At 43.4% G+C, this 16,388-nt stretch overlaps 1 protein-coding gene across 12 annotated transcripts in view; it reads left to right on the forward strand.

The window, feature by feature from the left end:
- The window catches only part of VPS39 (VPS39 subunit of HOPS complex), a 54,398-nt gene that overhangs the window by 17,957 nt on the left and 20,053 nt on the right, over window positions 1-16,388 (forward strand). For 11 of the 12 annotated variants that reach the window (XR_014813454.1, XR_014813456.1, XR_014813455.1 and 8 more), the window contains 7 exons: window positions 798-892; window positions 2,402-2,500; window positions 2,961-3,053; window positions 5,303-5,486; window positions 9,831-9,951; window positions 10,062-10,182; window positions 13,899-14,028. Coding sequence is in view for 6 of the 12 variants with exons in the window: in XM_013993126.3 (XP_013848580.2) it covers window positions 798-892; window positions 2,402-2,500; window positions 2,961-3,053; window positions 5,303-5,486; window positions 9,831-9,951; window positions 10,062-10,182; window positions 13,899-14,028 (843 nt within the window). In the remaining 6 variants the exon portion in view is untranslated. Of the gene's footprint in view, window positions 1-797; window positions 893-2,401; window positions 2,501-2,960; window positions 3,054-5,302; window positions 5,487-9,830; window positions 9,952-10,061; window positions 10,183-13,898; window positions 15,839-16,388 lie in introns of those variants that run through there. The other variant, XM_084973695.1, reaches the window with a different exon arrangement.

A 16,388-nucleotide genomic window follows, 5' to 3' on the forward strand; every position in this document is an offset into this window, starting at 1 on the left:
ACAGCATCGTCCAGTGGATGACTGGGATTTCAACAGGAAGACCAAAGTCAGCAGAGCATTGTAGGCAGAGGAAATGGCTTAAGCAAAGGCGCTGAGATCTGACCAGACTTAGGGTGTAGGGTGAGAGACAGGTGAGGGATCAGGGCCAGACTGTTCAAGACCTGGTTTGAAAAGCCGTGTTTTCATGGAAAGCAGCCAGTGAGGCCTTTTCTTGACAAGCAGCAGAACTAGAAATTTGCCTCCTGCTCTGTACTGTTCAGCCCAGGACCTAAATGGTAGAATCAATTTAAGCTTAATTTCTAGGCAAGAGAGGAATACAACTAAAACGAGGTAGGAGGCCCAGGTGAAGTTATTGTGCTTGCTTTGTTGGACAAGACATCCTTGCCAAATTTGTACCAAATCCACAGGGGACTTCCTTTTTCTTACTGGAGTCTCCTGATATAAATATAGCTTTGAAAGGAATTCCTTGTACAAATATTGCATCACAAGTTTCCAGACTTGAGAAAGATAGAATATGAGAGTGCTCTTTAGAAGTGAAAGAACTCTTTTTTTCAAGCCAGTTCAAATTTAAAGGAACAAAATATCCAAGTTTAGATGACTAAGTGACCTCCTAAATATTTTATACTGTTGATGGACCAGAATAAGTCATTGTTAATGAAGCTGAAAGTACATCTTGAACCAACACTTGCCATTTGGTTCTTCTGGTTGTTACACAGTTGTTTTTTTTCTTTGTCTTGAAGGTGGCTATACTAGAAAATTTTGATCATTTAACTGGTGTTTTACCTCTTTCCAAACAGAAAATAATATTTATGTCCACGACCTACTGACATTTCAACAAATCACCACAGTTTCCAAGGCAAAGGGAGCATCACTGTTCACATGTGACCTCCAGGTAAGTGGAGGCAAGATGAAATCTGACTTTGTGTTTAATAGATAACAGCCTTTCTTAGAGTTCTTTGGTGGCCTAGAGGTTAAGGTTTCAGCATTATTACTGCTGTGGCTCAAGTTGGATCCCTGACCTGGGAACTTCCCCATGCTGTGGGCGTTGCCAAGGAAAAAAAAAGATACAGCCTTTCCTATATCATTCCTACCATTAAATGGGAAGAATAACATTGATATCAAAGCTCAGCAGAGATTCCAAGGAGAATATTTGATTTTGGATTGTATTAGAGAAATTTCCTCCTTAATAGGTGAGCCAAAGTTGAAACATTTACATTCCTTGTGTGTGTGCTAATTAGAGCACCAGAGAGCCCTATTTTAGGAGATAGCTAACCAAAGATGAAACACTTGGCATAGACAAACCAGTAATGGGAAATCAAGGTAGTAACTGGGAGTTCCCATCATGGCACAGCAAAAACAAATCCGTCTAGATACCATGAAGTTGCGGGTTTGATCCCTGGCCTCATTCAGTGGGTTAAGGATCCGGCGTTGCCATGAGTTGTGGTGTAGGTCGCAGATGCTGCTCAGATCTGGCATTGCTGTGGTTGTGGTGTAGGCCAGCAGCTGCAGCTCTGACTTGACTCCTAGCCTGGGAACCTCCACATGCTGCAGTTGAGACCCTAAAAAGAAAAAAAAGAAAAGAAAGAAAAATTGATGCTTGTTCTAAACATACTGTGGTTGTCTTTGTTTTTAGGTAGTTTTCATTATTCAGGAAAGACATTTCTCCTGACTTTTGCCAATTCATCATCCTCGCGCTCTTCAAAATCTGCCTCACCCCTCTACACAGCTTTGATCACTTTTAAGCACTCAGGGTCTACATTGATGGTGCATCCATTTTATACCTAGATGTTTTCTGTCCTCCTATTCCTTTAACGGATTGAAAGTGGGCCTGCTTTCACTGACACAGACTGGTCCCTGGCCCTGAGTGTATTGACAGCCATAAGCAAGAAACTTTTATTTATTTATTTATTTATTTTTGTCGTTTTGCAATTTCTTGGGCCTCTCCCGCGGCATATGGAGGTTCCCAGGCTAGGGGTCTAATTGGAGCTGTAGCCGCCAGCCTACGCCAGGGCCACAGCAACGCTGGATCCGAGCCGCGTCTGCAACCTACAGCACAGCTCACGGCAATGCCGGATCCTTAACCCACTGAGCAAGGGCAGGGACCAAACCCGCAACCTCATGGTTTCTAGTCGGATTCGTTAACCACTGCGCCACGACAGGAACTCGTTTATTTTTAAAAAGGAGGAAGCAGTTATGTAGGTTTTCCTCTCTAAATGGTGAACATCCATGAGATTTTCTGGGGCCAGTGTACTTTGGCTCAACTTGTCTGGCAGTGTGACCTTGTATGATAGGATGTTTGGATTAGTAGCCATTTCAGGGTAGAAAACCTCTAATTCAGTTGTCACTCAGTTACGGAGTCATCATGAGCGCATCCTCATTCGCTCTGGGTGTCTCTTCCCAGCACACAGAGACTGGTGACGAGGTGTTGCGGATGTGTGTGGCCGTGAAAAAGAAGCTGCAGCTCTATTTCTGGAAAGACAGGGAATTTCATGAATTGCAGGTAAAAGTCCACTGTTATCTGGTCCATGGGTTGGATGGGAGCTGCTGCTAAACTGACCCACAGCTTGAAAGACTTACTGTTCAGTTCTCATGAAGCTCAGGAGCTCCATCTTGGAGTTCTCCCTAGAAGAATGCCCTGCTAGTATGAGTACCTGGGTGTTACTTGTGCCCACTTGTCTACATTTACGTCTCCTGGCCTTCAGAAGCTAGAGTAACATCATTCTACAACTGTACAGATTAATTTCTTTCAAAGTGGGTTTTCTCCTCTTCCAAATATGCCTTGTCCAGTTCATGGGTGACATATATTTTTATTATGGATGGTTTCCTGGCCTTGTGCTAATAAAATTGTATTCAGATGAGGGTGCGGGTGATTTTGCAGAATGGAGGTGAAAGAACAAGAAGGTCATTTTTTTTTTTTCTTTTAACATCTTTCCAGTTGAACTCTTGCTCTCTTTCTTCAGGGGGACTTTAGCGTACCAGATGTACCCAAGTCCATGGCCTGGTGTGAAAATTCTATCTGTGTGGGCTTCAAGAGAGACTACTACTTAATAAGGGTAAAATTCAACTGTTTTGCAAATATCATCAGCTTGCCTTGGGGAAGGTGATTATAAATTTACCTGGGGGAGAAGGTAAATTTATGTGCTTCTGAACTATAGGTCAAGAGACTGCCTTAAGTAGAGTCTTTGGCATAATAGGGTTTGTGTTTGTATGCTTGGGTATTTTTCATGCTTTGAGCGTCTTCCACAAATAAGATGTCGGTGTAACTTAAGCCAGACAGAATCAACTCTCAGATCTTTATATAATGAATTATCCATGTCCTGTGTCTAGTTATTGGACTAGATAATTAGGGCTGCTTGCCTCTGTTTAATAGCATTCTGATGGACTGCTGTCTTGAGGCTTGAAAGCTCAGGAATTATATACTAACTGTAGTATTAACTTAAGTATTTTTAAGTCTTGAGTTTCCTGCCCCCCCCCCAATTTTTTGCTTTTTAGGGCTGCACCCTTGGCATATGGAGGTTCCCAGGCTAAGGGTCCAATCAGAGCTACATCTGCCGGCCTATACCACAGCCACAGCAGCGCCAGATCTGAGCCACACCACAGCTCACGGCAACACCAGATCCTTAACCCACTGAGTGAGGCCAGGGATTGAACCCGCAACCTCCTGGGTCATAGTCCAATTCGATTCTGCTGCACCATGATGTGAACTCCCCCAAGATCTTTTAATATATTTGTTGTAAAAGTTATTTTCAGTTTTTTAAAAAATTTCAAAAGCCATGTGTTTATTGTAGAAAATTACAAAATGTAGATAAGGAAAGTAAGACAGGCAAGTTATCCATAATTCTCCCACTCAGAAATAATCACAGTTAACCTTTTGGTAATGGGCTTCTGTGTCTGTTTACCAAAATATCGTGTTATACACATTGTTTTATACCCTGCTTTTTCTCTTAACCTATATGGTAAATATCCATGACATTGGTAGTTTTACCCTCTAATATGCATACTAAATGTAGAAAAGGTTACTGCACCATTCATTTTATAGGACAGTATAAATTCCTCAGCTTCATACCCCTCTCATAAAACAGACTTGGCAATCCTCGAAGCTCTCTCCCCACCTCCCACTTCCCTACCCCGTGCTGTGTTAGCTCTTCATTGTTTATCCAGTGAATATCTTGGTTCCATATTTTTATTTTTGGAATAGCACAGTTTTATCAGCATCAGCACCTCAGGCCTGTAGGTGAGTACTGCTGTGCCACTGACTGCATAGCAACTAGGTAGACAGGTGCCTGAGAGAAGCCTGCGAGGGGTAGGAGGCGGAGCCACAATTTGGAGGAGGCTCTCATTTCTCTGCCTTAGATATGGCCATCACCTTCTTGAGGGTGCAGTGTTTTGAGGGCGGGAAAGCTTGCTTCAGGACCAGGTTATTCAAAACATACTCATTTATTTACATAGAGTAAAATTTATTCGTTTGGATCTACGGTTCTGAGTTTTCACAGATGTCTAGAGTTTCATAACCACCACCACAATCAAGATTCAGAACAGTTCTCTCACCCCCCAAAATTCCCTCATGCTGCCTCTTTGAAGCCAGCCCTCCTTTCGCACCCCAGCCTCTAGTAACCACAGATCTGTCCTTTGTCTGCTACAGTTTTGCTTTTTCCACAATGTCATATAAATGGAATCATACAACGTGTAGCCTGTTAAGCCTGGCTTCATTCACTTAGCATGATGCATTTGACATCCATCTGTGTTGTGTGTGTCAGTATATTCCTTTTTGTGGCTGAATAGGATTCCATGGTATGGATGTACTACATATAGTTTATCCATTCATCAGTTGAAGGACAAAGTTGGTTACAATTTTTAGCCATTATAAACAAAGCTGCTATAAACATTTGCCCCCAGATTTTTGTGTAAACGCAGGTTTTTGTTTTTCTTGAGCAAATGCGTAGGAATGGGATTGTTGGGTTCCATGGTAAGTGTGTATTTAACTTTATGAGATGCCAAAAAACAGAGTGGCTGTACCATTTTGCATCCTCACCGGCAGCACATGAGAATTCCACTTGCTCTGTATCCTCGCCAGTACTTGACATTGTTAGTTGCCAGCCTAGATGCTTTTCTCTGTGTTAGAGAAAAGCATATCTTGTGGTGACAAAATTTGTCATAACAAACTCTGTAATATTTCTTTATGCCAAATGACGAATATTATTGGCTTCTGTAGGTTTGGAGTTTTAACTTGATTTTTCCATGCCATCGTGTTCATGCCTCTGGCTGGAGAAGGCTGGGTGACTCACTCTGTGTCTCCCTTTAGGTGGATGGAAAGGGGTCCATCAAAGAGCTCTTCCCAACAGGAAAACAGCTGGAGCCCTTAGTTGCACCTCTGGCAGATGGAAAGGTGGCCGTAGGTCAAGATGATCTCACCGTGGTGCTCAATGAGGAGGGGATTTGCACGCAGAAGTGTGCCCTCAACTGGACGGACATTCCAGTGGCCATGGGTGAGACCACCATAACTGCTCTTTCCCACCTTGGGCTTGGGCTGTGTGCCACCCTCAGATTGGAACCCCATTGGTAGCTTTAGCTGACTGTGGTTTCCACTGTCATTCACTCTCAGTTCCTCTTGTAAGTAGAAAAATATTTTAGAATAATTAAAAATGGGATATCCTGGAGTTCCCATTGTGGCCCAGTAGGTTAAGAACCTGACTGGTATCCATGAGGGTGTGGGTTTGATCCCTAGCCGTGCTCAATGGGTGAAGGATGCAACATTGCTGCAAGCTGCGGCATAGGTTGCAGATTCAGCTCAGATCTGGCATTGCTGTGGCTGTAGTGTAGGCTGGCAGCTGCAGCTCCAATTCGACCCCTAGCCTGGGAACTTCTGTATACCACAGATGTGGCCCTAAAACACACAAACAAAAAAAAAGGATATTCTGGTTTTTGTAGGAAGTTGGGTTTTGCCCTAGAGGAGAAATCATGTAATAGAATTGTACATCTCAGGAAGTGAATGTCTAATGCTATTTTTACCTCTCAGTTCCTTTTCTTTGACCTTCTTTTTAATTGTTTTATTGTGTCCTCTGCCAAATGGACTACATTTGGAAAGTATTGGAAGTTCTTTATTTAGTCCTTTAATGTGTATAACTCAACATCCAAAGGTCTTTGACGTGGTGGTAATTGCTGCTCTTGTTTTTTTAGCTTAGCGCTCAGGGTGTATTCAGGTGTGTCTCTCCTACACATTATGTGTTTCTGCTCTGACACCTGCCTCAGGCTCCCAGCTCTCTGTGATGGTATTGCCTGGAAGCATATGACCATACTCACAGAAATTCTTTTTCACTGGGAAGAGTGAGCATTTGTGACTGGAGTTCCAGTAGTGGCTCAGTGGTAACAAACCCAACTAGTATCCATAAGGATTCAGGTTTGATCCCTGGCCTCACTCAGTGGGTTAAGGATCCAGGCATTACTGTGAGCTGTGATGTAGGTCACAGACATGGCTCAGATCTGGTGTTGCTGTGGCTGTGGCGAAGGCCAGCAGCTATAGCTCCTGTTTGACCCCTAGCCTAGGAACACCCATATGCCTAAAAAAAAAACAAAAGAAAGAAAGAAAGAAAGAAAGAAAAGAAATAGTTACTGCTTTGGGGGACATAAGGACATGCTGTCTTTAAGGCCTCTAGCTCAGGACATAAGGATTACATCTTGGCTAAAGAGATGAAACAAGGGCCTGGTTAAGGTGTTGAGTTGAGATTTGATGGTTTAGAAAGGGAAAATTCATTGTTCAGTTAGTCAGTAAGAAGTTTCACTAAGATTGGACTAGACCAGGCAGAGAGTTTAGGACCTGGCTTGAAGGAAAATTTCATTCATTCTAGGCAGAAAGTATAGTTTGACCAATGAGCAGAAAGGCAGAAGCTATGCTGATTTGTGAGAGGGCATCCAGCAATGGAGCTGGCTGAAACAGATGGTCTGGATTATGGAAGAATAAGGAGGGGCCAGTTGTTAGAGGCTCAGGAGAAGGTCTGAGTGGCCAGGAGATTCCTGAGTGGTAGATTGTCTTGATAAAAGCCTCATGGTCTAGGGTGGTTATTCTCCTGGTGATTAGAGATGAATAGACCAGAAGGAGTATTTTAGAAGGCTCAAAATTATGTATATTAACACATTTTGGGGATTGGGGGAATGTTTAGGAGCTTCACAAGAAGCTCTGTGATATTCTAGGGACCCTTGTTTTCCCTTCAGAAGAGGGAGATGAGGTGAAAGTGTGTGAAATACGCTGGAAGTGGATTTTTTTCTTTCTTTCTTTTTTTTTTTTTTTGTCTTTTTGCCATTTCTTGGGCCGCTCCCGCGGCATATGGAGGTTCCCAGGCTAGGGGTCGAATCGGAACTGTAGCTGCCAGCCTACGCCAGAGCCACAGCAACGCAGGATCCGAGCCGCGCCTGCAACCTACACCACAGCTCACGGCAACGCCGGATCGTTAACCCATTGAGCAAGGGCAGTGACCAAACCCACAACCTCATGGTTCCTAGTTGGATTTGTTAACCACTGCGCCACGACGGGAACTCCTGAAGTGGATTTCTGACTCTTGTTTTAATCTTGGCCAGTGCCCGGCACCTTTGGCAGTGTTTCTCGAAAGCGTTTTTGTGCCTTAAAGTACTGGGGGCGAAGACATTCTTTCTAGGTAGAGTGGACCATCTGACAGGAAGAAGATGAACCTTCTTAGAATGGAGTAACTTTAAACTCTGCTTATATCTCTGCTGTCCTCCTCACTACTTTCCCAGGCTCTAGAAGGGCCTCCCTGTCCCTGTGCCTTTTTCCAAGCTACTACCTCTTCCTTTCTTCTCTGCCCAGCCAGTGTCATGCTCCTGTGACCAGGCGCCTTTCAGTGGCACTTCCTCTCTGAAGTCTTCTCTGACCCGTAGGCAGAATTAGTCACTTCCCCCTTGGTGTTCCCACCGCCCTTTCAGCTTTCTTTGTTGGGGCAGCCTCCCTGTCCCACTGGCCAGTGAGTTGTCTGTCTCCTCTGCTTGCATAGGAGCTCATGTCTTGGTCCCCTTTGAGTAGTGCCTGAAATATCACAGCCTCTTAGTAAATGCTCGCTGAGTATACAAATCATATCAATGTCAGCCATTCATTATATGCCTGCTGCACACCAGCCACTCTGCCAAGGTTGAAGAGGCAGACAGATCCAGACCACCTCTGTTGTCAAAAAGTTGGGGAGACTGAAAAAATGATAAGATATGACAACCAAAAAGATTTTTATTGTAGATTTCTTCTCTTTTTTGGCTTTATAGGACCACACCCACAGCATATGGAGGTTCCCAGGCTAGGGGTCAAATCGAAACTACAGCTGCCAGCCATAGCCACAGCCATAGCCATGCCAGATCTGAGCCATGTCTGCAGCCTACACCATAGCTCACGGCAATGACGGATCCTTAACCCACTGAGCGAGGCAAGGGGTCAAACCCGCAACCTTATGGTTCCTGGTCAGATTTGTTTCCAGTGCACAACGACGGGAACTCCAGATTGCTTCTTTATTGAATTAGACCTTATTAAAAGTGGGCCAGATTTTACAAGGACAGAGAAATTTTACATATTTATACAAATTATCATGTAAAAAAATTGTAATAGCTTTTAAAAATGAGACCAGCCTAAAAAAAGAATCTAATACAAAACCATGGGCTATTTAATTATTTTTTTTGGTAAGATGAAAAATATCAACATAATAACAACAGCATTCAAATTGATAAAGGTATTACTTAGGCCTCAGTTTCCGCATTTCTGAGTTCCCTTTGGCTTTTAAATTTTATTGCAGTATTCATTTAGAGTATAAATTTCAAATATAACCTGAAAAACTCTTTTATCAGAAAATAAATAATGGAGTTCCTTTCGTGGCTCAGCGGAAATGAATCTGACTAGTATCCATGAGGACGCATGTTCGATCCCTGGTCTCGCTCATTGGGTTAAGGATATGGCATTGCTGTGACCTGCATTGTAGGTTGCAGACGTGGCTTGGATCTGGCATGGCTGTGGTTTAGGCCAGTGTCTACAGCTCTGATTTGACCCCCAGTCCGGGAACCCCTATATGCTGTGGATGAGGCCTAAAAAAGACAAAAAAAAAAAGGAAAGAAAGAAAGAAAGAAAGAATATAAATAACAAGGAAGACAAATTTATAGCAAGTTAGCCACATAAATATTCTTTGGGAGTTTCCCTGTAGCTCAGCGGGTTAAGGATCTGTCTGTAGTAAGGGTTCGATTCTTGGCCCTGGAACTTCCATGTACCATGGGCGTGGCCAAAAGAAACAGAAAAGAAAATGGCTACGCTGAGAATGCCATCCAGCTGCCTTCTCTGTGAACTGGTGAGCATCAGGTAAAGCTTTATGACTTATCCCTGTGAAAATCTAAAGCAGAAATAACATTGGCCAGAAATTTCAATTTCAAGGAAAAAGAAGAAGAAAGAAACTGTCCTCTTCTTGACCTTCCTAAAAGAATGAGAAAAGAAGTTGTGTGACCTTGTGCTGCTGTGTCATTAGGAGCAGCTGCAGCTGGCCTTGGTCTGGTCTGGTTTTGTGACTGATGAGAAAGGAGCCTGTGACGCTCTCACCCAGTTCGCTCAAGGAAACAGCAGGAATGGGATCAGGTCACTCTGAACAAAGCTGGATGCATCTTTTCTGTGCATGAGATTTCTCTTAGTGTCGCTGAGACAAGACATTTTCCTTTGTGTATCACAGTATGGGATCTTGGTATTGGACTAGTGGACTATTTGGAGATCCAAATGCAGCTAAGAAATGAGAAGCTGAATCAGTTCATAAACCTAAAGCCTTAGAGCAGAAATACAACTCAGAATGTTCTCTCTTGTGCAGAGCACCAGCCTCCCTACATCATTGCAGTGTTGCCTCGATACGTAGAGATCCGAACATTTGAGCCAAGGCTTCTGGTCCAGAGCATTGAATTGCAAAGGCCTCGTTTCATTACCTCGGGAGGGTAAGGAACTGCTTTCTTTACTGTAGCTGCCCTATTATTCCAAAGCTTAAAGTATTCTGTGTGTCCATAAAGCCATGGCGCTTTTGCTCATCCTCTTACTCTCTCTCCAGATCAAACATTATCTACGTGGCCAGCAACCATTTTGTTTGGAGACTCATTCCAGTCCCCATGGCAACCCAAATCCAGCAGCTTCTCCAGGACAAGCAGTTCGAATTGGCTCTGCAGCTCGCAGTAAGTCTTGTTTCTGAGATTTGGGTGTGAGCTTGCCTTCCTCATTGTTCTCCAGAGCAGGTAATTTTAGTTTATGTTCATATTTAGTTTGGACTGGAGGAATATCACAGAGCTAAAAGTCAGGGGATTTGGATTCAGGATCTGCCCCCACCATAAAATATCTAGGGAACTCGAAATGCTTTCACTGTCTCAGTTCGCTTATCTGTCAAATGTACAATTAATGCCAGTTATAATAATAGCATCTCATAGAATTAATAGGACAGTAAAATAATTTAATAGATATAGTATCGCCTTGAAAAATTAAAGACAATGTAGACATTAAAATAACAATCAAGAGTTCCCATTGTGGCTCAGCAGCTTAAGAAATCCAACATAGGGTCTGTGAGGATGCAGGTTCAATCCCTGACCTCTCTCCGCCTGTTAAGGATCCAGCATTGCTGTGGCTGTGGTGTAGGCCAGCAGCTGCAACTCCATTTTGACCCTTAGCCCAGGAACTTCTATATGCTGAAGTGCTGCCATAAAAAGAGAAAAAGTAAAGAATAACAAGGAGTTCCCATTGTGGCAAAGCAGAAATGAATCCAACTAGGAACCATGAGGTTGCAGGTTCGATCCCTGGCCCCGATCAGTGGGTTAAGGATCCAGTGTTGTTGCTGTGAGCTGTGGTGTAGGCCTCAGATGTGGTTCGGATCCCGAATTGCTGTAGTTGTGGTGTAGGTTGGCAGCTGTAGCTCCGCTTAGATCCCTAGCCTGGGAACCTCCATATGCCTCAGTGTGGCCCTAAAAAGCAAAAAAAAAAAAAAAACCAAAACAGTCAGATGTCAGGGTTACAGTTCAGATGAATGCAATATCTGGAGGGCCCTCAAAAGCCCTTTCACTGGTGGGTTCCTATGTTCAGATAAGCAGGCCTTCAGTAGGTATTCTGAGCCCACCTCAGGTTGCTGCATTCCCAGGCCTGCACTCTTGTGACTGTCACTCTCCTTGAATGTTTGTGTGGGATGTTACTCACTGCAGAGTGCTGACCATGCTCTTGCTTCAGTGATGCTTCCATTGCCAGCATGCTTCTTGGACTTGACTTTCAAGCTCTGTCTGTTTATTTAAATATCCCCACTGGTGATTATTGTCATCTCTAAAGGGTGGATTTGATTTTAGGAAACAACTAAAAGTCATTCCAAGCTTCACTTAGTCATTAAACCAGACAGTGCTAATTTGGTAAAAGAGAAGAGGTTTTTATTCAGATAATAGTAGGAAAACTTAGTTTCTAGAGTATCTTATTAATTATTTCTGAAAGGAAAACAGTGGTCATAAATTTTGAAATATGTATATTTAAAATTATATATGGTAGATACTTTTAAAGAGCAACATTTATTTTGGATGTATAAGTTATAGATTCAAAACAAAAATCCAGGCGTTCCTATAGTGGCTCTGGTGGTTAATGAACCCGACTAGCATCCATGAGTACTTGAGTTCGATCCCTGGCCTCGCTCAGTGGGTTAAGGATCCAGCATTGCCGTGAGCTGTGGTGTAGGTTGCAGACGTGGCTTGGATCTGGTGTTGCTGTGGCTGTGGTGTAGGCCGGCAGCTATAGCTCCAATTAGACCCTTAGCCTGGGAACCTCCATATGCCACAGGTGCAGCCCTAAAAATACCAAAAAAGAAAAAAAAATCCGATCTTAATATTTACAGACATTTAATATCCCATAAAGATTGTTTCTTTGTTGAGGCATATAATTTCAGCATCTTACTATTTTTTTCCCACTCATCTATTGCTCTAAATTATTTTATTTTCATTTTTGAAATAATGAATACTCATGAACTCACTCTCCTGCCCCCCAAAAGTAACTTCTATAACCTGTACCTTCTCCCCATCCCACCCATCTGCCTACCCTCTAGATATAGACACTAGACACTATTTTCCTAAATTTTATGTTATCCTGCCCTTTAAATTTTTGTTTAGTCTTTTATGTATATTTGTGTGCTTGAATATGTATTTACTTCCTAAACTTTATCAAAAAGGGTACTAGGTAGCACATAGTATTTTGAGTATCTATTTTTCTCAACAGGAAGGTCTGGGGTCTTCTCAGTGATCTTTCTGTTGCAGATTGACTGTTTAATCTTCAGTAGAAAAGATGGAAGTGGGTTTCCATTTTCCCTTCTCTTTTCCAGGCTTGAATTTACTAGGTGTTCTGCTCTGTGATGAGGAAGGTTGCTTGATATCCTCTTAGCTTTTAAAGAACCTATCTTTTATTTAAATAAATCAGAGAGCATAAATGAAACTTTCAGAAGGCAGTTACAATACTAAACTTTGGTATTAAGCTGGAAAAGGCATCCTAAGGTTGGACCCTTTAAGGACTTGGAGGAGCAGGAAACGGGGAGTGCTACAGAGCCCTAGGAAGGTAAAGAAGTGGAAACAAGTATTTCCAGGCTGCTTGGAGCCCATCCTGAATGGTACAGAAGATGTAGCTTGAACATCTGGGAATAACTTATATAAGGAGGCTGCTCCAGGCTTTGAGAGACTTTAAAGCACCAAGTAGACCTCAGTCCAGGCGCGGCCACATCATGCTCATGGTGGTCTGGATTAGGGTGACGGCAATAGAACAGAAAAGAAAGGGAGGGAACATACGGAGAGACATTTTGAAGGAAGAAATAAATGTTGTAAAGGTTGATTAAAAAGGATGTGGGGTTGGGGGTGAGGAAGGTTAGAGGAAGAAACAGATAATAAGCAGCTGTATCTATTTGGATTTTACTCTGAACAGGACCTTTCCCCACTGTGCCAGCTATGTTAAATGTCTTTCATTCCTTGAGCATGCCCTGTTCTCTGACATTTACGGGCCTGGCAGATGTGCTGGCCTCTTGGCCAGCAGCATCCTCTCTCCCTCTCTTCCTGCCTGTCACCTCCCTGTCCTCGCCTGGCCAACTCCAGCATGTCCTCTGTATCTCACAATCCTCCTGGGAGCCTTCCTGGACGCACCACTCAGACTAGACTGAATACCTCTCCCATACGCTTCCATCATCATTCTCCCTGTTTTGTTTTGATTTTTTGCTTTTGAACTAAACTCTAGACTTTATTCAGACTTTACCAAGTTTTCCATTAATGTCCCTTTTTCTGTCCCAGGTTCAGATTTAGAAATCACATTGTGGGAGTTCCCGTCGTGGCGCAGTGGTTAACGAATCTGACTAGGAACCATGAGGTTGCGGGTTCGGTCCCTGCCCTTGCTCAGCGGGTTAACGATCTGGCGTTGCCGTGAGCTGTGGTGTAGGTTGCAGGCGCGGCTCGGATCCTGCGTTGCTGTGGCTCTGGCGTAGGCTGGCAGCTACAGCTCCAATTAGACCCTTAGCCTGGGAACCTCCATATGCCGCGGAAGCGGCCCAAGAAATAGCAAAAAGACAAAAAAAAAAAAAGAAATCACATTGTATTTATTTAGTTGTCATGGGTTCTTAGTGTCCCCTGATCTATGACAGTTTCTTGGTCTTTTCTTGTTTTTCAGGACTTTGGCAGTGTTCAGGAGTACTGGTCAGATATTTTGTAGAAACCCTGTTGTCTTTTGATTGCCTAGTTACTTATGATTAGAACGTAAGGGCAGTCTGTGAGGGCAGAGCTGTGGGACTGCTCTGTACACTGTGGCATATGCATGGCCTTAGATACTGTCTGATACCTAGTAAATGCAGATACATACTGGTTGAGTGAATGAGTTCTTACCTTTTCTACTCTCTTTTTAGGAAATGAAGGATGATTCTGACAGTGAAAAGCAGCAACAGATCCATCACATCAAGAACTTGTATGCCTTCAACCTCTTCTGCCAGAAGCGTTTTGATGAGTCTATGCAGGTCTTTGCTAAGCTTGGCACAGGTAACAAGTGGGCACGGCCTTGGGATGAGGAACTTAAACCTCGAGGGAGGGGAAACTGGAAATAACAGGGAGAAATGATGCCAGACTTCCGAGAATGGGGAAAGTTTACACTCAGCCAAATTGATCCTCGTACATAGCAGGATCCTGTAGGTGGCCACGTGGCTACATATTTACAGTTCTGATGTTACAGTCTCTGGTCTCACCTATGCATCCAGACCTCCAGTTTTCTGGGATGTTTTGCTCTTGCCGTTAGAGGAAGGTAACAAAGTCAAGTCAATGTATGTGTGTTTGATCATCTAGTAGATTCTGAATGCTTTTCTAGACCAAAGTCACCGACCTAAGCTTAGTAGGATTCAACAGTAGTTCATTTTTGAGAGCCACATAGGGCGGTGCTGCAAAGCCTTTCCTTTTCTCAGTGTCCTAAAAATTGTCTAGACATTAGAGCGTTGTGGTGGAGAACAGGTGCTCTGGAGTCAGACTGCTTAACCTCAGGCAGAGTTATTAGACCTCTCTGTGCTTCAGTTTTCTGCTCTGTAAGGCAGGGCAAGTAGTACTACTCAGCTCATAGTGTTGCTGTGAAGATTAAGTAAAATGCTTAGATCAGTAAAGTGCTTAGAACAGTGTGTGGTACTTAATAAATGCCAGGTAAGTATTTGCTGTTATTATTAAATTTTTCATTTGAGTATATTCCATTTTTGCTTATAGATCAAGCTATATATATACTTGGCTTGACTCTATATCTTTCTCTCCTCTTTTTTCCTCCTCTTTGTGTCGCCTTTTTTCTACCTTCCCTTGACCTTGGCCAGTAATAAAATATGGAAACTCCCTTTATCCGTGAAGGTTCTTGGTTGTGATCAGTGGAGACCAGTTCTGATCAGTTAAGCAGTAGCTGGTTAAATCAAGTATGGTTTCTTGGAATATTAGGAGAATGGCAAGTGGAGGAGCCTTCAAAATTAGGGGGGGACCAGGCTTGGGAATGATAGAACCCAAGGTTACTCTGGAGGCCCTCCCAGCAGGAAACAGGGAGCCAGACAGTAATTTCTTTGTAGCCAAGACAGCAGGGGCAGTCCTCTGCTGGCACAGCCCCTTCCTTAGCTGTCACTGCTACCACCTCCCCTGTTGTTTCATCCTCAATAAAAATTGCTCCCCATCAGTTTGTCTTAGCTATCAAACACCAGCCCCAAATTTAGTGGCTTAAAATAAATCATCTGTTATCTCTCTTGGTATCTGTTAGTTAGGAATTTGAGGGCTAAGCTGGGCAGTTCTTGCTTGGGCTCTCTTGTAGTTGCAGTTGTACTACCTGCTGGCTGGGCTACCTTCATCTGAAGTCTTGACTAGGCTGGAGGATCCACTTCCAAGAGGACTTACTCTTATAGCTGACAAGTTTGTGCTGGTTGTGGACTGGGGGCCTCACTTCTTGTCCAAGGGTGTGTCTCCATAACGTTGTTTGAATGTCTTTATGAAGAATCACTGGCTTTTCCTGGAGTGAGCAATCCAAGAGACCAAGCAGGAAGCCTCAGTGCCTTTTATGATGGTTACTTCTCCTATACTCTGTTGATTTAAAAAGGCTTTACAAGTTCAAGGCATGGGAGCATAGACCCCAGCTCTTGGAGGATTATCGTCATTGCATAAAAGAAGTGTGTAGGGTTGGATATATGTTGGTGTGTGCCATACTGCTTGTCAACCTTAAATCACTTTTTCAAGATCAAGGGTATCCGATTGGCTGGGACTAGGTCATGGTCTCACTACCTCTGACTGTACTAGGGGTGCGGAAAAAGGTTGTGGCTATCCCCTGCCTCCGAAGGCCAAGGTAAGTGCCTAGGACTGTTCTCCCACCAAGCTGGCATGTGGTGTAGGAGGGGTAGCTCACCAAAAAGAATAGGTTCCTCTTAAGAAGGGGGATGGAAGCTGAATAATTTTAAATCCATGAATACCTGGCACCCTTCCTCAGAATGAACTTAGTTGGAGCATTTGTCTTCAGTGTGCCATCAGCTCTTTGGGAAGACACTGGCATCATAAGCTAGATCTGCTGTAATAACTTGGTCCTTTTCCCATGTACTGACAACACTTGAACTTCAATCATAAAGCTGTTAGGTCAATCTTAATGAAGCTACTGCCTTTTAATTTATTCATTCCACAAATATATACTGAGCTCTCAGAGGGTGCAGTACACTCTGCTGGGCCCCAAGCAACAGTAAGCAGACAGGAATTGTGCTTTTCAAAGAGCAGTCTAGTACAGAAGATAAGGCACAAGTGGACCCTTCCCAGTGGCAGGAGGTGTGTGCTGGTGGTGATGTCATCTGGGGGCAGCTGGCTATTGACTGGTTCTCTTGGGCAGCACCTCCATTGACTGACCTCAA

This window comes from Sus scrofa, chromosome 1 (genome assembly GCF_054392235.1).
Source record: "Sus scrofa isolate SSC_HxYL_T2T_F1_AM1 chromosome 1, Sscrofa_HxYL_maternal_Yorkshire_Landrace_v2.0, whole genome shotgun sequence".
Lineage (NCBI taxonomy): Eukaryota > Metazoa > Chordata > Mammalia > Artiodactyla > Suidae > Sus > Sus scrofa.